Here is a 23,165-nt window from a genome sequence, read left to right as displayed (position 1 = left end):
ACTTGTCCTTTTCTCATTGAGATGTCTTACTAAAACATAGTAACAGGAGGAACTGTGCATTCATAGAATTATAAAAACAGGCTTTCCTTACCCTTATGGCAGGTTTTGCACTGCTTCATTAACAACAGCAATTTCAATGCTAAATATTTCTTATATCCTTATTCTTACATTCAATTAATTCTAAGTATGAAGTACCTATTGCTATGCAATATACCTGATGTACTGTAATCTCCACATGATGCATCCCCATTCCCGTTGTCAAGACAATGTGCTCGAGCGAGAGCTGGTTTCCCTCGGCTACGTTTGGGTGGAGACATGCCACTAAAACAGGAAAAGCAATACCAATGCCTTTAATAAAGATAATGGATAAAAAGGTACCTTGAAGACCTGTTTTCAAAGGAAATAAATCAACAAATATAAAGTAGCATACTGTAGTAATCTACTGACAGGAGTATTGACGGGGGTACATAGTGAAAGATTATTTTGCCATACAATATGGAATATATCTGTTACACATCCTATGATTCCAAATAACTTTTGCACACACTATATGATAGATTTCCCTGATAATTCCGGAATGAGACCATAAGACATAGGAGCAGAATAAGGTTAGTTAGCACATTCAGTCTGCTCTCCCATTCCATTATGGTTGATTTATTATCCCCCTCAACCCCATCCTTCTGTGTTCTCCCCTTAACCTTTGATACACATACTAATCAAGAACCTATCAATCCGTTTTAAATATACAAGGTGACTTGACCTCCACAGCTGTCCATGGCAATGGTTACATAGATTAACTATCCTCTTTTTAAAGAAATTCCTCCTCATCTTTGTTCTAAAATGACTTCCTTGTGTTCTGAGGCTATACCCTCTGGTTCTTGATTCTCACACTATTGGAATCATCCTCTCCACTCTGTCTAAACCTTCCAATGTTCAATAGGTTGCAAAGAGATCTCCGCCTCATTCCTCTAAACTCCAGTGAGTAATGGCCTACAGCCATCAAATGCTCTTCATATGTTAACTCTTTCATTTCTGGGTTAACTCTTGTGAACCTCATCTGGACCCTCTCCAGTGCCAGCACATCCTTTCTTACATAAGGGGACCAAAACTGCTCACCATATTCCAAATGCGGTATGACCAATGCTTTATAAAGTCTCAGCATAAACTAAATCCTTGCTTTTATATTCTAGTCCTCTTAAAATGAATGTTAACATTGTATTTGCCTTCCTTACTACCCACTCAACCTGCAAGTTAACCTTTAGGGAATCCATCACTAGGACCCCCAATTCCCTTTGCACTTCTGATTTCTTAATTTACTCTGTTTAGAAAATGGTCTACACCTTTATTCCTTCTACCAAAGTGCATGACCATACACTTCCACACATTGTATTCCACCTGTTACTTCTTTATCCATTCTCTTAACCTGTCCAAGTCCTACTGCAGACTCCTTGCTTCCTCAACACTACCTGTCCCTCCACCTATCCATGCATTGCCTGTAAAGCTGGCCACAGAGCTTTCAATTCCATCATCCAGAGCACTGATATATAGCATGAATGAAAAGAACTGGCCCAACACCGACTCCTACAGAATATCACTAGTTGCTGGCAGTCAACCAGAAAAGGCCCCCTTTATTCCTACTAGTCAGCCAATCTTTTATCTATGCTAGGATCTCTCCTGTAATGATACCATGTGCTCTTATTTTGTTTAGTTATATAGATGTATATGTTTTGTATGTTATGGCAACTATAACAATGTATTCTACTTATAACATTTGTTATTGAGTAGCAGCTCAAAATATTGAAACTTGCTAATTACTATTACATGAGTAACATGGCCATGGATAATTGTATAGCATTTATATCCAATTAAAGGAATTCTGTGTAAGGAAGCACTAAGTAACTTGATAATTATTTAATATACTAGTGTATTAACACGTTGCTAAGGCGCTTGCCACCTTGGCTCGCAAAATAGAAGAATTCATTTTCTTGATTTTTCTCTATTGCTGTACAAGGAAAAAGTTGCTTTGCCTTATACACCAAAAATAACTAGGGAAAAGGTTTAAATAAATTGACAAAAGGCAATGTCATAATGTTGGTGTACTAAAGCTGTTTCAGTCTTTGCTGAAACCTGGTCTAATGCTGGATCAAAATATTAATATGTAATGCACTTCAGGAAGAGGCAATCCAAGTTTGGCTATAAAATAGTGTTTTGATATAGTGTTTATTCTTTAAATATCTATTCAAGGATTTTATGTTTTATCAAAAAGTAGAAATCCAATAACCCATAAACTGTAGTGCTTTTGCAGAAGCTTCGTAAAGGCAAAATATTTGTGTAACATTTATGTGTAAATGTATTTATTCTCCTTACATTTTAAAGCACAAAATATAATATTCAAATTATAGATGTTTTCAATCATAACCTTCTCTATGGTTAAGACAATCAAGTATAAAGTTGAAAGCTGAAAAAATATTTTCAGTAAATAGATCACACCTAACACAAACTATTAGGAAATATTTACTGCAGAATATCAGAATGCCTGCTTATGAAACAATAGAAAAGGCTGCAGTATTAAAATATGATGATATATCTGCCCTTTACCAAAACAGAGTTTCTGATTTCATCATTGTGGGGAGTCAGAGTCTCAGCACTACTTAACTGGGAATGGGAAAATACAAGAAGTGTACCAAACTTAAATCACAGAGCCATTTTAATAGGTCAAAAATAGACATCACCTTCTCTGTCAGACACCAGTTGTCCAGTCAAGTACTTTAATATTTATTAAGACATCCATAACAATTTTTAATACTCATTTAATCTGTAATGATGTACTTGAAATGAAATAGGGATTTTCAAAATTTGTTGCAACTAGTTTTGACCTCAGCTATCAACACAAGATGTAGCAAAGTTTATTGTCAAGATTGGGTTCCTCCATTAAAACTATATAACATCCACAAAGGCACATCATTCAGCTGCATTATACTATGTCCAAATAAGTTATTCAGCAAAATATGCACAGGAGTAACATGTTCACTCCCTGCGTCAGCCATCCTTCTAAAATCTAAGCCAAATTTAAATTTGGTAATTGTATCACACGTCAATATGGGAACAAACGAATAAAAGAGACAGTTTTCAATTTGTGAAGTGGAAAGAAAGCCTTCAGGTTCAGTGATCTACAAATGTATGTATTTAAATAATTTGTATGAACACACTTCATCACATGCATGACAGACAGGTTAACTCTAGAGCACTTCAAAGTTTTAATAAGTACCTGTTATTATCAAATGCCCCATTGCTTCCAAGACTGGAACTACACTCAGAATCTGAGTAGCTTTCTGCATTTGACAACTGAGTGTGCTTTCCAAAGCCATTAGAAAGCCCTGTAAAGAAAACATACAAAGCTTCACCCAAAATGGACCAATATTTTGAAATAATGAAACCAAAAAGACTGACCTTGCCTGTTGAATATCAGTATTAGAATAAATGCCAAACAATTTCAATGGTGGCTATAAATTCCGGCTGCCCCATTAACAGAAGGTTAAGCTGCTGACAAGGACATTGCGAATATGGAAGACAATAAAGCGGGTTTACCTAGTTCAGCAGGAGTGCAAGGAGATTTCTCACTTTCACTGTCTGAGCTGCAGCTCAAACTTTGGGGTCGTTTTCTTGATTGACGCAAACTCTGTAGTTTTGAAAGTGTCCCTGAAGTATTTAGTGCCAATTGTTCTGTTTGGTGCTGGCTATCTCCATTCTCCATCAGCTGACCACAACCCTTCTGTAACTTTACTCCGTTTTTCGCTTTCCGAAAAAGAACAGAGGTGCGCCTGCCCACTTCATTGACAGACTGAGCTGAAGAGTCTGAGGTAGGGAGAGCTAAACCATTTACTCCACTGTCACTCAGGAGGCGCTGCAGAGTATGAGCGCCAAGGGCTTCAGTTTGTAGTGTTTTTCTGTTCAGAACATCACTGTCAGATTTAATTCGTTTGTGCAGTCTGCTTTGTGCCCTGCTTTCACTCACAGGTTTGAGAGTAGGAGGGTCTGTGTGGGTTTCAGAGTCCGAGGGTGAAGGTGCTGGTCCTGTAGGTTCTAATGTTGGTGGGAGGGAAGATTTAGAATCATCTGCAGATAAAAGAATAAGAAAATAAATTATGTTTGTTTTCTATATTTACCCACAAACCTTTAAATATTCTCATTTGTCCATATTAACATGCATATTTTCCAAATGTTATCAAAATTGCACTGATTATTAAAAATGAGTATGATTTAAAAATGCAGTCATGAACTGATATCCAGGAATATTTAAAATTCAGAATTTGTTCTTTTCAATGCAGTATTTTCTGTAATATCTGCAGAAAAGACAACTATGAATAAACTAGGCTGCTGTTTGCAGACGTTACGACCTTCAAAATACAAGATCTCCCCCATAGCATAAAGAGATTGGAAACTAACTTTTAACATGATGTTTGGAATGCATAACTGGCATGGTAGATTGACTGCTCATTACAGAAGCTTGGAATGAAAAATGGATGGAAACTATAACTTGCAGACAATCTGAAGTTGAAAATCCATCAAATGCGTGCTTTTAACAATCTATTGCCTGAATGCTTCTTTTATTTCCCTTTCCTAACTCCTGGATTATTTCCTATCCTGCTCTACTTACTTCATTCAAAGATTCATCTTGGCATCAAATTAAATTTGAAAATGTAAATTCCAACCTATAGGTTCCACTTAAAATATGCCAAATAATTTCCAGAGAAAACAAAATGTAAAAATTAAACATTAAACAGCTTTCAGCTATTTCTTGTCTTTTGCCAAAAAAGACACAGCCATTAAACAGCTGGTCTTTGATAACATTCCTAAAAGTATCATTTTAAATCCATCTATTTATAAAGAACAAGAACTATATCTTTTTCTGAAACATTAATCAAAAGCAATAATCACTTTGTCTCCTTTGAAGTCTTTCAACAAATCCATTTTATTAACTTAAGGATCCAGAAACCTCAATATTGTACCTGAATATTCTAATCATCTGATTATAATAAATGCATGCTGTAAAATAACCCCACCTAGATCCATTGCAAAGAAGGAATCTAAAGAGCTGAATAGACTCAAGTATTTTTTTTCCAAAAATTAATTCAGAGCTTTTGTTTCAACTACCTTACTCAGAAAACCATTCCAGGTATTAATAGGTGATATTTTGTAGTTGCTTTCAGCAGTTTCCCTCATTATATTCTGAAAATGACAGCAATTTCAGGATTTCTGTGTATGTGTAGCTTCTTACGGAAATTCCAAAGAAGGTGGAGTGATTCAGCATCTGCACAGGCTGTGCTGCTCTGCACCTTCTCCACTGCAATCAAAGGAAATCAGTGGTGATGAAAAATTTAAGTTATTTACCAATTAGTTTTGCAGTAAAATACCTGAAAGTATTACACTTTATGCATGATGTGCATTTGAGTTTTAATGAAGTATTAAGCCACTTAACAAATTCTCTGACTCTTTAAAAAAAGCTAACTTTATGTATGTGAAGAAAATATACCACACACCTCTTTCAGTGCTTTCCTCATTGCCTTCAACCAGTGCTTTCTCATTATCTTCCTTTGATAATTCAGAACAGTTGCCATTATGTAGATGCTGCTGTTGTGCCAATTTATGTCTGATGCTGTTGATCTCTCTCCTCAGCAATCTTACTCGCTTTGATCTGGCTCCACTTGACTTCATGGTACATGTTATGTCCAATTTATCTAGCAACTCTTTCAGCTGGTCCTCCAGTGACAGATGAGCTCTGTTTTCAGGTATCAGCATGTTATCCACTGAAATACAAATCAAAACAAAAATGACCCATCAATTTCTGGCAATCGATAATATTATCATTTTTAAATTTGTGTAAATGAGGTATGAGGTATAGACTTCAGGAGAAGGAAACCAGAGGTTCATGAGCCAGTCCTCATCGGAGGAACAGAGATGGAGAGAGTTCTAACTTTAAATTCCTAGGTGTTATTATTTCAGAGGACCTGTCCTAGCCCAGCATGTAAGTGCAATCATGAAGAAAGCACAGCAGTGCCTCTACTTCCTTTGGAATTTGCAGCGATTCTGTATGACATCTAAAACTTTGACAAATTTCTATAGATATGTAGTGGAGAGTATATTGACTGGCTGTAACACAGCCTGATATGGGAACACCAACGCCCTTGAAAAGAAAGTCCATAAAAAGTAGTGGATATACCTCAGTCCAACATTAACAAGCTTTCCCAACCACTGAGCATATCTACATGAAACGCAGTCATGGGAAAGCAGCATCCATCAACAGGAGCACCCACCTTCCAGGACATGCTCTCTTCGCGTTGCTACCATCAGGAAGAAGGTAGAACAGCCTCATGACTTGCACCACCAGGTTCAGGAAAAGTTACCGTAGATTCCGGATTTTAAGCCGCTACTTTTTTCCCACATTTTGAACAGCTTTGAACTTTGCGGCCAATAATCCGGAGCGGCTAATGCAAAGTTTTTTTCATGCCGCCTCGTAAACATTTTGCCTCGTAACAGTAGACCAATAAAATTGATGAGTAGTTCACAGAGGTCCAATGAAATTGTACGATAAATCAAGCGCACTTTCACAATTAAATTATTGTAAATCAGTCATTTGTACTCACCCTCATCAACATGGAAAACACTCGAAGCATTGTGCTACCTACCCTCTTAGTTTAAACTATATTTGTTTTCTGTACTACATCGCGGGATGCTATGACGACACACCCGGTTTCGCGGCGTCTTGTGGGAAAATGCCGTTTGCGATGAAACGGAAAGGAGGGGGTCGAGCGGCGGAGCGGCTTTGGATCTGAGCGAAATCTGCTTTTAAATGCCGTTTGCGATAAACGGAAAGGAGGGGGGGAGCGGATTCCGCGAGCGGCTTTGGATCCGAGCGAAATCTGCTTTTAAGTTAAAGGTATCAATAACTTTTCCTGGTAGGCTGCAGTATATATATTTTTTACCAGTCGTTAGGAGATATTGGAATGTTGTTCAGTAAAGAAGTATACGCAACGTATATTTAAAAGTAGCCGCGTACGGGCACGGTTCGAAAAAAAGCATTTGCAATATGTATTTGTTTTTGTTACCATATGGATTTAATTAAAAGTTAAAAAAATCCTCACGTGTAATATCTTTCTGTGTAAATATCTCATATTACAACGTGGGACACCTGCGGCCGAAAATCCGGTGCGGCCTAAAATCCGGTGCGGCCTTTACATTTAAAAAAATGATTTTATTTCTAAAATTAGTGCCAGCGGCTAAAAATCAGGTGCGCTCTGTAGTCCGGAATCTACGGTACTACCCCTCAACCATCAGGCTCTTGAACCAAAGGGGATAACCTCACTCAACTTCATTGGCTCCATCACTGAAAGGTTCCCACAACCTATTTATTGGTTATATAACCATATAACAATCACAGCACGGAAACAGGCCATTCCGGCCCTCCTAGTCCGTGCCGAACTCTTAATCTCACCTAGTCCCACCTACCCGCACTCGGCCCATAACCCTCCACTCCTTTCCTGTCCATATACCTATCCAATTTTACCTTAAATGACACAACTGAACTGGCCTCTACTACTTCTACAGGAAGCTCATTCCACACAGCTATCATTCTCTGAGTAAAGAAATACCCCCTCGTGTTTCCCTTAAACTTTTGCCCCCTAACTCTCAAATCATGTCCTCTCGTTTGAATCTCCCCTACTCTCAATGGAAACAGCCTATTCACGTCAACTCTATCTATCCCTCTCAAAATTTTAAATACCTCGATCAAATCCCCCCTCAACCTTCTATGCTCCAATGAATAGAGACCTAACTTGTTCAACTTATTTACTTATTATTATTGTTTTTTCTTTTTACATTTGCACAGTTTTGTTGACTTCTGCACTCTGGTTGAATGCTCTAGTTGGGCAGTCTTTTTTATTTCTGTTATAGTTATTATTCTATAGATTTGTTGAGTATGCCCACAAGAAAATGAATCTTAGGATTGTATATGATGACATATATGTACTTTGATAATAAAATTTACTTTAACCTTTGAATAAAACATACAATGATGTGACTTCAAGCATCACATTAAAACCAACATATTCATGAAAATTCAATTGTGAAAATTCAGTGGAACTTCATTAAAATAAAAAGTGATTAAAAAAACTTGGAAAAAGTATAATTCTACTCTTTTGCAATATCGATATTGATTTGCGATATAATCCTAATAGAACGGCAATTTCAAATGAGAATAACTCAATGAAAGATTACAAAAAAATAACCCTCACTGTTGAGAAGTGAGATGACATATAGTATATAAGTAACAACATCACCTATAATTTGTCATCCTTTGTCATAAATGCATTTCAGTCTCAAACTTTGCATTTTCTGTTTATAATTCAACAATATCAACAAATAACGCCTGAAAGGATCAATTACTTTTGAATGTGAGGAATACATCCAATCTATTTTAATAGCCTTGACTAATCATGGAAAATGAAACTTAACATGCATACCTCATTGCAGGGTTAAAGTAAGCCAAGCCATCCCCCATCTCAAGTTACTAATTTGATTAGTAGTTACAAATAATAGATTATAGCTGAAATTATTACTTTGCATAGAAATGAATTTCAACCATTTTTATACATACAGCATGTAATCTTTTAAAGTACCAATTTAGACTATTTTTAAAATTTTCAAGATAGATGATGTATGAAAAAGTAACTGTACTTAAAGTTATGGAATGTTCCAAAGTAACCTATGTAAAATGATTTTGTAACTATTTTTCAGAGATAGTTATTGTATCAAAATAGTTCAGTATATTCATTGGTTATATTGAATATACAGTATGATGTAAATAAATTACTACAAACTATAAGGGAATACCACAAATATAAAGCTTTATACTTGGTTGACATGGGAAGGATATGAATTTTCTAAAAATGGTGGAAAAGTGATTTACAAAGCTATTGACTGGGATGAAACTTTCACTTTTAAAGTGAAACTGGGTGGGCTGGCTTTATTTTCCTTGTTACAGAAGAGGTTGAGGTGAGGGTGGACTGGATACAGATGATAAGAGGCATAGATAGGGTGGATCGTGAGAAACATTTTCCTTTAAGGGAGATGCTTAAAACCAAAGGATGTGCATTTAAGTTGATTAAAAGGGTTAGAAGGGATATGAGAAAGAATATTTCCACTCAGGAGTGACTGTAATCGAGAATACACCAAGGTGGTGATAGAGACAGGAAATCTCACAAGATTTGAGTAGTACCTAGATGAACACTTGAATCATCAAGTCCCAGTAGGCTATAAACCAAGTGCTGGTCAAGGAGAATAGAAAAGTTGAGGACCAGATGGTTGGCATGGGCATGGTACACCATAGACCATAGGCATGACTCACTAACTCTATTGCTTCACTTCATATACCACATCTACAGCAATTACTCAAATTAAGTGAAAGACTAACTCATCCTGTTCCAACAAATTGGTAAAAAATTAGAAATAGAATACCTTTAATAGGGTCAACAAAAAGATGACCATATTTTAGCCCAAAAGAGAATGATTTTACATGCAATCCAAATTAAATGATTATATAAGTACTGCTAACTGTTATAAAGTGTGTAAATAGTTCAGCATAATCTTGACAAGAAATATGAATTCTACAATAATTTTCTATTTTTTGCAGTCCTTTAAAATATTGGCATTCCACTTTAAACATATCATTCATTAAACAAAGAACAAAAGGGCTACCAATCCATGCTGTCATGACACTTACCATCTTCCCAAGAGAAGCGGTAGAAGTTTGCCAGATTTGGTGATTCTGGTAAATGCATTCCAGTGTCATAGTCATACCCAATATTTTCAGCTTGGCGCCGAGCACATCTTAATATGGAGCCTCCAATGTCTCTCAATCTCACGGCTGCCCGATAGAATATGGTTTCCTTAGCATTATATTTCATACAATTGTTAATGACCAGATTGAAATCTTTTTCAAATTCGTCAAGCGTTTTGTAACAGTGAGTTTCTAGTTTTTTCCTCATGGTGGAAAAGTCCATAGGATGTGCAATAAACTCTAAATAATCTGGAACCTTATAAAACAAAAGAATCAATAATAAGTTAATCTCCAATTAACCTAAATAAAAGGAAAGGGGAACATCTTGTTCACCTCCCCTAAAACAATAATGTGCATTAAAGAGTCTCACCCTTGCAGACTCTAATGATGAAATTCTTAATCACCTACTTATGAATCTCCATTATCCTAACTGGAAAAGTGACAAAAAACATGTTCTAACTTGCAGAGTGGAGAGAGGATGACAGCATATCATTTTAACAGTCAATATCTAATTCAATTATTTCAGATAACCACCTTTTTTCTATCTTCCCAGAGACATGACTGTACTTTGCTAATTCATTCTATTTTGTTCCCCCCCCCTTCTTCTGCCTTTAATTGTCAATTTTTAATTATGATCATTATCTCTACAACTTCAGTCTGCACTCTAACATAGATATTCACTCTGTTCTCTCCACCATTTCACAAGCTTGCTTTCACACTTTTCCAGTTCTGATGACGGGTCTTTGACCTGAACTGCTGACCCTGATTCTTCCCCCATGGATGTTGTTTAAATTGGAAAATTGCCTGTGTCACTCTGCTAACAAATTTCTGAGTGCCTCAAGCAATTTCTATTTTTATTTTGGATTTCCAGAATCTGCAGTTTCTTGCTGCAAATGCCCTAAGCTTGTGCAATTTTCTCCTTGTTATTTAACCCTGGAAATCTAGACATCATTCTAGTAAATCTCCTTATTTTAGCTTTCCTGCAGTGTCATTGAACATGGGTTTTGGTTAATTGTAGGCCATCTTGCATACTTATCATCTTGAATATTAGGGTCCAGAATTCATTGTCCTTTGTCAAATAACTTTTTGTACCCTTTTATGACATTTTAATGATCTATGCTCATGGACCCTCCCTTTGAACTTCTATTGCTTAAACTATTCAGCACATTAAAAAAATAAATTCATTCTATTAATTTTTGGTCCAGATTGGTGATAATCTCATGTAGAAATTCATCTGCTTATTCAAGTCATAACTTAATGCCTCTTTCCATAATAGATACAGTTTCTTTGTCATATAAACAAACTTGGACACGTGGCTTTTTATTCAATCATCCAACATATTTATTAATATGGTAAGGAGCAACACCTCCTACGCAGCTCTTTACATTCTGACAGGTAACCTATCCATCTTCCTACTCTGCTTACTCCTACTCAGTGAAAATTCCTAGCAAGGTCAGTATGTAGCCTTAAATTTAACTCTAGCTCACAAGTTTCACAGAGACTTTTAATTAAATGCTTTCATATTAATCCATATAAACATTATACTTAGATATTCCCCTATCACTACTTCAAAAGTTTCAATCAAACATATCATACCTGGCCTAAGCTTACAAATCTCCATTGGCTCTATATAATCAACTGATTTTTAAATGTTCAGTCCCTCCATTCTTATTTATAAACATTAGCAATTTCTTTATAACATATATCAAGCTCTATCACTTCTTGTTTTATTCATTCACTTGGCTTAGTTAGGAGAATAGCACAGGCACTTTTCCAATTTAAATGAATGGTTTCAAATTAAAATAACTTTGAAAAATTATAGTTGGGGCATCTACGATGTTTTTACTTACTTCCTCTAAATTCTGGGTTGCAAACGATGTTTCTAGAGATTTCTCATTCATGAATACTATTTTTTCCTCAAATTCATTCTGCTGACATTCATTTTGGGGAGTCCTTCTCCCTATGTCTAAATTATTATCTTCTCTCTTTACTGTAAATACTGATTCAAAATAGTAATTCAATATTGACCACTTTCTCACTTCATTTACATAATTATTTAGATTACAGGGACTCATGTTGCCCCAAACACATTCTATCTGCTAATGAAATAGTAAAGATTTTTTTGGGACTAATTTGAAATCCCCTCCCAAATATCTTTCATGTTTAATTCCTCACTGCTCTTTCTATTCCTTTCACTTACCAGAATTTGCTTTAGATTTTGGCTTTTGTTAATTTTCAACAGAGATGTTGCCAAAATTATACAAATAACCCAGTTAGAAAAATTCCTTAATGGTCTTGAATTTTTTTCAAGAATATTAAAGGACACTGCCTAGATTTTACAAAAACAAAAAGGCTATACAATTCATTTGGATATACATTCAACTAATATGATCAATTTGGTGAAGAGTGCCACAGGTGATTATAAGGGGAGGAATGTTAAGGCAGTCTATTTAATTTGTCATTTGATTACAATATAAGCTTATTTAACATCAGAATTATTAAGCAGAATTTAAATACATGAAAGGTAAATTATTCAACATTAGGAAGTTATGCATTTCATATTAAAACAGGTAATAAACTTAAGTAATCTATATCATGGCTTTCATGGCCTTACCTCTTTGAGGCTGACAGGTTGTGCAAATATATTTGCTTGATCTCTTTCCTGAAGTTGATCCAAAATTTGTCTTAAGAAGACAATAAATGGTGTAAGTTGCAGTTCCAATGCAACTTGCTGAACTTTGACCTGTAGGATGTTAATCCACAGTATGTCAAAATGAAGTTTAAAAAGTTAAAGAAGAGCATTGATGTTAATTTTTTAAGATGCAAGTATATGGCGTGTTCTCAGATGTACAGAGAAAACAAACATTTCAAAAGTTGTATCCTGCACCCATAGGAAAATGAATGTTGTAGAGAGTCAAGGTACTATATAATTCTTGTGGCTCACAAGAATCCAACTGCAAAATAATCTACACAGTAATTAAGGCCATCTCTTTATCTTACTGTTAACATAATTTCTCTATAGAAAAGTTATTAATAATATGATACACAAACAATTCAGTATGAAAGAAAAAGTAAGCTTCTGAAGTACATTAAAAATTGCTAAGCCAGAGGTGGCAAAAGTTGACTGGAAATTAAATTGTGCTGACATGGCAAATAATTGCAACCAGGTATCACACATTTCAAATGGAGGGGAGAAATCTGAATGTGAGAATATAAAAACAAATTGAAGCATATAAAAACACAACTCAAATATAAAGGAAAGGGAAGGAAAGGGATAAATTGATTTGTAACTGGTGGGATTTAAAGTGGAAGCCAAGAGAAAAGAAATAAACAGATTCTAGGTGACTTTTATGTTACCGGGGGGGGGGGGGGGGGGGGGTGGAAAGGGCTTACATTCCTGAAATATAGTCCATAATCACAATTTTTGAAGCATGAAGATGTGCATTGGCCAAGAAGTGGAAGTTGTTTCGTGTACTTATTTTCACATTAATGCCCCATACTTTTGGTAGGGATTAGTGAATTTCTTCAGGAAAAATTTCTGGTACTTGAATTGCCATAATGCAATACAGTAAATACAGTAAAACTGACAATTTATGTCTTTGGGACTTAAATGGTGTTGGATTAACAGATTTTTCCTTGACTATGGGATGCTATTTCCTAATAATACTCATAGTTTTTACAAGTTACAAAATGACATAACTAATTTTCCAGAGAACCTGTTGTATTTAAAGGGTCCAGCCAATAAAGCACAAGCACTCCAGAACTTAGCTCCAGCCATGAACCTATCCATGTTCTTGCTCTCAAGTATTCTGGATCCCTGACCCAGCCTTGGCCACAACTCACCCATAGATTGTTCTGTAGACTTCTGGCTCAGACCCACTCAACTGATTGAATCAGATGCTAGACCATCAGGTTTTACCTCAGCAACTTCTTTCCTGCATCATCTCCATACTCTACCATATTAACTTAGTTCCACTCTTTACTTTTTTCCCAACAATCAATTCTCAGCCCATATCAACAAATTACTCCCAATTCCATCTGCTGTAATAATGTTACCAAATTCTTGAATAGGACCTTACTGAAGAGCTTCAAAATTGCTTGCCATATCTGCAAAGTTAACATTTGAGAATTCATGCACAAGAGCACCCAGCTCCCTCTTAACACTACATCTTTCAAACTCTCATCGTTTAAAAAGAATAACCAATGCTTTTTTTTAGCCAAAATGAATGAAACCTCACTTTTCCATCTGTCAGGTTCTTCTAAAGTTCATGCTACCATCAAACATGTGTCGTCAGGAACCTGGAGTTATTGCATGATCTCCTCAGCACCTATCTGTGTGGCACTCCATTAGTCACAGCCTGCCAAACTGAAAATTGTCTGTTTATTCCTGCTGTTTCTGCCCATTAGTCACTTGCGCTAATCTCTTGTGTGACACCTTGTTAAATGTCATCTGAAAGTTGATATATATATTCCATAATTATTGTATTACCCTTGTCATATACCCATGTAAATTCCTGATTATTGTCCTGTATGACCATTCTGTTTGGAGGGGCCCAAAATAACTTACAACATTATCTTCTGCCATGTTTCTTCATTCCACTCACAATGATTCTACTTAAATTTCTGAACTAGAATCACTTCTCTTTGCTACCTTTATTCCAATCCTTGATATCAAGATTAACCCACTTCTCTTCTATTTAACCTCTTTTTAGTATACAAGTTAAATTATTCTGAAATTTTTAATTTTTAACTAGTTATTTTACACTTACATCCTAGTGATTTATAGTAGAGCATACCTATATGTATAAATCTGTGCCAATAATACACCTACCTTGTTATCAATACAAATGTATTCAGATAATAAGGCTTCTATTTAATCTATTTATTGTTTTCCTTAGTCTGACTCTATTCCAATTATACACTAATGTTACATGCTTTGTCTCTTCCTGATAGATTTTGTTCTAAACATTAATTCTTCACATATGCTACTTGCTGCTAAGTCTTTCCAACATTTGCCATTTTTATTTCTGGCTATTATTACTCACTTCACTACTCTACCTTACAAAGTTTTGCCTTCTTTTAAAGATTCTAATTTTTCCTTAATCAAGTCTCACCTTCTGTTTTGAAACCTTTCTATAGCCTGATATTATTCTTAGCTTTCTCTTACAAGTAAGAAGGCAGCCATTTGGGCTCTCAAGAGTCCTGTCAGTCCCATCTTCCCAGTTATTATAACTGATTCAGCCCACATGTCGTGGAGCAGATCTCCCATGACACTCCTACACAAATTGCAATTTACAGCAGCTAAATAACCTACAATGAGAGAGGGGGCATCTAGGGCACCCAGACAAAATCCGCACAGCCCCAGGGAGAATGTGCTGACTCCACTCAGGCAACACCCAAGGTGAGGAGCATTCTACTCAAACACCAATTCCAGCCCAGTTCAAATGAGGCCCATCTCCAGGGAAACATTGTTTCTTTTTCCACTACATGCCACTGCTCCATGAATTTCAACCTCTTTCTCCCACACCAGTCTTTGAGCCATGCATTCATTTTTTGATCTTATTCAGACAATTTCAATTTGCCACCTATTGATGTACCTTCAGCCAAACCTCCTTTGTCCTGATCTCCATATCTGCCTCACATCTGGTTATGACCTTCTGTCTTTGTCGATGAATCAATTTTGCAAGTTAGTCTAAGAACAACTGCCTCCTTGAATAAAGCATCTACACAGCCTTTCCCCTCACTGATGCATTGTAATGTCTGAATCTCAGACTCCAGCTCAATCAACTCCGTGTTAAAGTTCCTTGAGTTATGGCCATTTTCTAAAGCTATGGTTGCTGTGAATCCCAATAATTTCCATTAACTCCCAAATTCACCCTGCCATGCCTGTCAATGTACAGTATTTATCTGATTAATTTATTATTTGACTAATTTATGTATTTATTAATTCATTTAATTCTGTTACTATCACCCTTAACCTTACCAAAGTCCCTTACTCAACAATGTTCATGTTCCTTAGACATTACACTGTAAAGCTGTCTAGTCCTTTTATTGCCATTCAATAAACAGGATTAAATGACAGGTCAGAGAGATATTGCAACACTTTATATCATGGCATAGGCTTTTAATAAGTAACACAATCCTATTTATTAATTTCCATGTTCCAGCTGGAATAAAATCAGAAACACGTACAATTGAAATAACTACAATTCCAACTACTTATAAGTCAGAGGGAAGACTTATTAGATTTACTACACATAATGCCCAAATAAGGTACACAGATCTTTCATTATCAGCACTGAAACAATTACCTCTTCTCTCTTGAGCTTCTCTCTTTTGCGAATCAGTTCAACAAGCAGACGAGCTCTTTCCAAATCATGCCGCAGTTTCTGCCAGTATTTCAACTGTTCTTTCACTGCACTGTTTTTTTCATCCTGTTCTTTCTGTGAAGTGAGCAAAACCAGACATGTGTATTTTATTAAAGTCAGCAACTGATTATTAAAATTCTAAAATGCAAGTAGTTAAAAAACTGGTCAGTATGCGAACAATGAAGATATTTGTAAAGATGAAGTGATCAATCATTAATAACAAATACATATGTAAATGTAAGAGACTGCAAAAAAAAAGCTTCTGGAAGAACTCAGGTTTCAGTGACAGGTTACTATCAATGCAATGCTCCTCAGACAGGATGAAGAGGTCAATACTCCCCAATGCCATTAGGCTTTACAATTCTACCTCCAGGACTTAAGAACTTTTTAAAAGCTATTAATGCTTTTTGAGACGGTGATTTAGATGCATATCATATTTTTTTTTTACTGAGTTAAGTATTGTATGTAATTAGTTTTGCTACAGCAAGTGTATGGGACATTGGAAAAAAAGTTGAATTTCCCCATGGGGATGAATAAAGTATCTATCTATCTATCTATCTATCTATCAAGCAACATCTATGAAGGCAAAAAGATAATCATATTCCAACTTAGTAGTATATACAGTAACTAAATGACAGGAAAATTGAATTCTCCAATTTCTGGTAATCCACACTCCTTCTGATCCACCCTGGTCTATTTGTATATCCTCTTCTTTCAAAACACCCCAGTCCCTTGCTTCCCAGTTTCTTTCCCCTCCTGTCTGCTTTCCTATGCACATTACCCACACGCTCTACCGCTCGGTACCATTCCCCTCCCAACCCCATTTCCCTTTTGCCAAGCATCAAATGAAGAACAGATGAGGTACTTACAGAGTATAAGAAATCTGGAGGGCTAAAAAAAGACATGAGATTGCCCTTGCAAACAAGGTGAAGAAGAATCCCAAGGGATCCTACAGATACACTAAGAGCAAAAGGATTGCAAAAGACAAAATTGGTCCTCTGGAAGATCACAATGGTAATCTGTGCATAGAGCCAAAAGAGATGGGGGAGATCTTAAATTGATTTTTTGTATCTGTATTTACTTACATAATAAATACCAGGGCACAGAGGAATACGGTAAAAGAAAGGGATCTGGGAGTACAGATCCAAAATTCATTCGAAGTGGCGGCACTGGTAGGATTGCAAAGAAGGCTTTTTTGCACATAAATCTAAGTATTGAATACAGGAGATGGGACGTTACACTGAAGTTGTACAAGACATTGGTGAGGACTAATTTCCAGTATTGTATACAGTTTTGGTCACCCACTTACAGGAGAGTACAGAAAATATTTACATGGTTGTTGCCGGGACTGGAGGACCTGAATTATAAGGAAAGATTGAATAGTGTAGGAATTTATTCCTTGAAATGTAGAAGATCAAGGGGAGATTATGAGGGGTATAAATAGGGTAAATACAAGCAGGCTTTGTCCATTGAGATTTGGTGGGACCACAACTAGAGGTCATGAATTACAGGGTGAAAGGTGAAAAGTTTAAGAACATGAGGGGAAACTTCTTCACTTAGAGGAATGTGAGGGTGTGAAATGAGCTGCCAGCGCAAGTGGTGCATACAAGCTTTATTTCAATGCTTAAGAGAAGTTTGATTAGGTACATAGACAGTCGGGGTACGGAGGGCTATGGTCCAGGTGCAGGTCGATGGGACCAGTTTCTGTGCTGTATTTTTCTATGACTCATTGACCCCTTATCTGGCTCCATCCATCACTTTCCTTTCTTTTCAGAATTGCTAATACAGGTAGTCCCTGAGTTATGAACGTCTGACTTACGAACAACTCATACTTATGAACCGAGGAAAGAAAATGCCATCCGCCATTTTAAGTCATTGCCGTTGACACTGTGTTCAGTGTGTAACTTTGTATTTGGCTTAAATTTTTCTTAGCAAGATTCACCCTGAAACCCCCACCCCCACTTTCCGGTCGGCTGGTGGCGCTCAAGAACAGAGGTTCCCGAATTCGATCCAGTGACAAACCGCTCCCGAGTGCACTCTCCATCTGTGCCGGGTTGATGCCGAGCTCGCAACTCAACCTCGTAAAAAAAAAACACTGCAACCTCCAGTTTAAATTCCCACGCGGAATATTGTGTAGGATCAAATCCTGGGTCCATCTGTTCCGCTTCCCAGCTCCCATATCACTGCTCTGTCTCCCCTCATCTCTTTATTCTGGCTATCTTCCCTTTACACTCTCATCCTGATATAGAATATCAGTCTGAAATGTCAACAATCCCGTTTCCTCCACAGATGCTACATGACCAATGGCATTCCTCCAGCAACTTGATTTTTGCTACCAATACAAATGCATTGAATATTATGCTAAAATGGTGAAATTATCAAAACAAAGAAACAAATTAAATATTAAGCATTTTTTCAAAAGTTAATCAATAAGTTAACTAGAGGTACTTACAAGGTACAAGTACAGTATAAGCTATCATTGGCTCAATAAACTTAACATTCAAGAAGTAGCTTCCAGGATTGAAAAGTCATTATGGTGAACCAACTTAGATGAATTCGTGCAGCCCGGCATCGAGCACATAACTTATGCATGAACTACAAGGTAACTAGTTGCTGGATTAAACCAAAGGTCACAAATTTGGCATTTCCATATCCTCGTTCAATCATGAAAAGTCAGTCCAATAACACAACTTCAAATATTCAACAGAAGACCATCATTATAAGCTATTATTTCAGGGACTTATTTTGTCTTTAAAGTTTATCCGCAAACTATATTCATTGAAGATATTTAAGATTTCTGCACCGTCAACATAGCATGCATTAAAAAGTGAACAAGATTGTAAACTTTACAGCTCTACAGAGAATCTCATAAATGTGTTTATAAAATTCCTCTCATTGGGGTAGTAAAGCAAATTGTTTAACAGTTACAGTAAACAAAGCCTAATTATGTTTCTTAAAGTTCCACTGGGCTGGTGTTTACGGTGAGCAGTCCACTCGATTGTAGACAACAGCTAATTTTTGCCTCCCAGCAGTAGTCAGAGAGTAATTGAGACTTCATCTCACTAAGAAGAGAATGCCACATTGTTTAGTGCTGTGAATCAGTATAATATTACTTAGGTCCAATTTTGTAACATTGGTACTTTTCTGGATTGAATTGCCACAGTTTGCAATCTGACACCAATTAACACCAATGTTAACAACTACTTAATTCATAGATGGAAATGGATTGAAAACAAACCTATCAATTTGAAAGTGACTAGCTTAATTTACTACATTCTCTTGGTTTCAAGCCATATTCTGTCAGCCTAGGGGAGAATGTGCTAATGACTGAATACTCAGCACTTCAAAAGTTAATTGAAGTCTCAGAGGTGTGTAAAAATGGATACATTATCACCTGCATTTCACTAACATATATTTGAGCATGTCCATGACTTCATAGAGAAAATTATGATACTATTTAAAAATATAAATCACATTATATAACTGTGATAGGTAATGGAGTCCTATCACTGACCCTTCTCATTTGCACAATCCATTAATATGTCACTACTTCCTCAGACTGAGAATTACAACATGCTGATACCCCTATTCAAAATGCTTACTGGTCAGTTACTATATTAATACCATATGACAACTTTATAGTAATACATATATACCTGAGGAGACCCAAGGGATATAGCAAGAAGAGGTGTACAATGTATCATTATATGCAGGCAGAATACATTTTTGCTCATTTCCAAGGTAGTGTTTTCAACACTTAAGCAAAAGATACCAAAATCAGTGAGTCAGTTAAAAATTGCTTTACCTGTTCAGCATTTCTTTGAGTTTGTAAATGTGAATGCAATCGTCGAAGTAAAGGAACACCATTCCGTGACTGCCTTTTCAGCATCCAGTAATTATGCAGCCTCTGCATAAACTGTGTTTTCCTCTGGATCGATAATCGACTGCATATTTTATTCAACCTGAAAATAAAGTAGGCATTCTCAGAATTACAAATATTGCCAATTGTATTCTAAAAATGGTTTTACAATTATAAAATTGTCTTTTATGATGATCAAAAGCAGCCATATGAAGATCATCCAATGACTTCCTCATTGTATGTTTTTGTTTAAAGCTTTATTACTAAAAGCTATGATAGTTTAAGCAATCATGCATTAAAACTGAAGTTTTTAATTGTTTTTGAAATTACATTATTTTAAGTCTTACAGTTTAAAAGCTTGCAAAAGTGAGCAAAATATTACTTTGAATCTTGACTGGTACAAGATTGTTAGACTATAATCATGAAATACCATCAAAATTAGGAATAAACATGTAAAGATAATTGATGAAAGCAGTGTCCTCAGTGCACATGTATAATTCTTTGTACCTCAAACAATATGTTGCAAAGATCACAATGGAAACAAGTATTCTTAAAACAGTTTCAAGTGGTTGTAATTCCACAGCACAAAGTGACTCCCAGTTTGGAGATTATATCCACTCATGCAGTGTTTAATCATTCCCTGTGGTGGGAGACAATGTTCTATGAAGAGCAATTTTTTAAGTCTAGCAAAAACTTGAACTTCTAAAAACATCCAAAATGCAGGTACAGTGCAAGCAAAGTAGGACACAGCTTGTCCCACCCAACAAGAGTTAAGCTAAACCTTATAAAATACTGATTAGGCTTTAACTAGAGGACTGCATTCAATTCTGGCACATATTTATTAAAGATGTTATGGCCTTTTAGAGGGTGCTCAAATTTACTAGAACTTACATATGTTAATTTCAGATCATATTACACAATATCCTTCGACTATGAATAAGGCAGAAGCTGGGAATATGCTGTAATACTGTCCATCTGCTAAAAATACTAGCATGTCCCCAGCACCCTCGGAGTAATTCACTTGAGAGCATCCAGGGGTTGTATCGAGAGCATCCTGAGCAGCTGCATCACTGCATGGTTCAGAAATTGCACCATCTCGCATCGCAAGACCCTGCAGCGGATAGTGAGATCAGCTGAGAAGATCATCGGGGTCTCTCTTCCTGCCATCACGGACATTTACACTACACGCTGCATCCACAAAGCAAACAGCATTATGAAGGACCCCATGCACCCCTCATATAATCTCTTCTCCCTCCTGTTGTCTGGAAAAAGGCTCCAAAGCATTCAGGCTCTCACGACCAGACTATGTAACAGTTTCTTCCCCCAAGCTATCAGACTCCTCAATACCTGAAGCCTGGACTGACACCTTGCCCTATTGTCCTGTTCATTATTTATTGTAATACCTGCACTATTTTTGTGCACTTTATGCAGTCCTATGTAGGTCTGTAGTCTAGTGTAGCTTTCTCTGAGTTGTTTTTTTTACATAGTTCAGTCTAGTTTTTGTACTGTGTCATGTAACAACATGGTCCTGAAAAACATTGTCTCATTTTTACTATGTACTGTATCAGTAGTTATGGTCGAAATGACAATAAAAGTGACTTGACTCAATTATTACCATAAAACTCACTCCATGTCAAAATGACCCTGTGACTATACTTAATACTATCTACAAAATCACTACAGCAATTCATTAACACCATCTTAACATTCAAAATAGTGCCAGAGCATGGCAACTCATTGCAAGTTGCTCTCTACAAATCTATTCTAACTTACCAGTGAACCTCTCTGCCAGAACATTCTGACCTGAAATTTGTATCAAAGTCCTGTAACTCTTAATCAAACAATAAGACCAACTTTGCTAGTGCTATCTGGTAGCATAGTATTAAGCACAACACCATTACAGCCCAAGGCACCAGAATTCAGAGTTCAGAGTTCATTTCCAACATCATCTGTAAGGTATCTGTACGTCCTCCCCATGGAATGCTTGGGTTTTCTCCAGGTGTACCAGTTACCTCCCACATTTCAAAGACGTACCGGCATGTAGGTGAATTGATCATTGTAAATTGACCTTTGATTAGGGTTAGATCAGGGCTTGCTCAGCAGCATGGCTCAAAGGGCTGTAAGGGCCGATTCAGTGCTGTATGTCAATAAATATAAATCACTTGTTTGCATTTTAAAAGAAAAGCACCTGAATGAGTGAATTCAATTCTGTGGCAACTAGAAAATCTAGGACTGTGTTCCTTATATCAGAGATTTCTGAGTTTTAGCAGAGATATTCAACTCACAAAAGGTTTTGATATAAACTGTACCCTCTAACATAAAGATTGACAACCAGTCCATACAGATCTAAAGCAAGTGGCAACAGATCTAAAGCTAAACCCAAGTAATATTTATTCTAATCAAGCTGTGATTTCAAATGGACCTTCAAAAATCATGGAATGAGACTGAGAAAGAATTGGGTAATAAAACAGAAAGGAGCTTCACATGGAAAGCTCTATCAAGAAGCTGGCACAGGCATGAAGGCATATGCTTAAGAAGCAGGTAATTACACAATTTAGTCAATTGCAAAACAAAAGGCAGATTCAGATTTTGATTCTGATTAATTTGACTACTAAGTCTACTTACATTACTATATTGGCCACTAAAGATAATGTTCATCCAATACCTTCCTTCAGTGCACTCCAATAGCTACAGAAAAGAGTAAACAGTCAACATTTAGAGCCGAGACCCTGAATCCAGAAGGAGGGTCTCATCCCAAGACAGTAACTGTTTATTCTTTTCCATAGATGCTACATGACCTGCTGAGTTCCTCCATCATTTGGTGTGTGTTTCTTTGGACTTCCAGCAGTTGCAGATTTTCTTGTGTTTGCTGCAATATCTATTACACTTTTAGGTCATGCAGATACTTCATCTTTAACAGAACCTGCCATTCTTGTAATGCTGATCTCCAGTTTACACATTCTTTTCTCTCTGGCACCTATGTGTGTCACCTTTCTTTTCCCCTCTTCCATCCCCTCTCTTCCCCCCCCCCCCCAACCAACCTCCATCCAGTTCATAGCTATATCTTCCTCCTCATCCTTCAGTAAACTTGTTTAATCCTCTC

The 23,165-nt window shown here is 36.5% G+C and overlaps 1 protein-coding gene across 2 annotated transcripts in view; it reads right to left on the bottom strand.

Annotated features, from left to right (window-relative positions):
• Positions 1-23,165, bottom strand: part of brpf3b (bromodomain and PHD finger containing, 3b) — an 86,324-nt gene that overhangs the window by 5,051 nt on the left and 58,108 nt on the right. For both annotated transcript variants that reach the window (XM_073030473.1, XM_073030474.1), the window contains exons 3-10: positions 20,009-20,165; positions 16,147-16,278; positions 12,450-12,578; positions 9,779-10,091; positions 5,541-5,807; positions 3,589-4,116; positions 3,269-3,377; positions 215-321 (exon numbers count right to left, since the gene is read on the bottom strand). In XM_073030473.1, the coding sequence (XP_072886574.1) occupies positions 215-321; positions 3,269-3,377; positions 3,589-4,116; positions 5,541-5,807; positions 9,779-10,091; positions 12,450-12,578; positions 16,147-16,278; positions 20,009-20,165 (1,742 nt within the window). The remainder of the gene's footprint in view (positions 1-214; positions 322-3,268; positions 3,378-3,588; positions 4,117-5,540; positions 5,808-9,778; positions 10,092-12,449; positions 12,579-16,146; positions 16,279-20,008; positions 20,166-23,165) is intronic.

Source organism: Hemitrygon akajei, chromosome 27, assembly GCF_048418815.1.
Source record: "Hemitrygon akajei chromosome 27, sHemAka1.3, whole genome shotgun sequence".
NCBI classification, from domain to species: Eukaryota; Metazoa; Chordata; class Chondrichthyes; order Myliobatiformes; family Dasyatidae; genus Hemitrygon; species Hemitrygon akajei.
The sequence above is the reverse complement of the archived record's forward strand: the minus strand, read 5'-3'. Positions and strand labels throughout refer to the sequence as shown.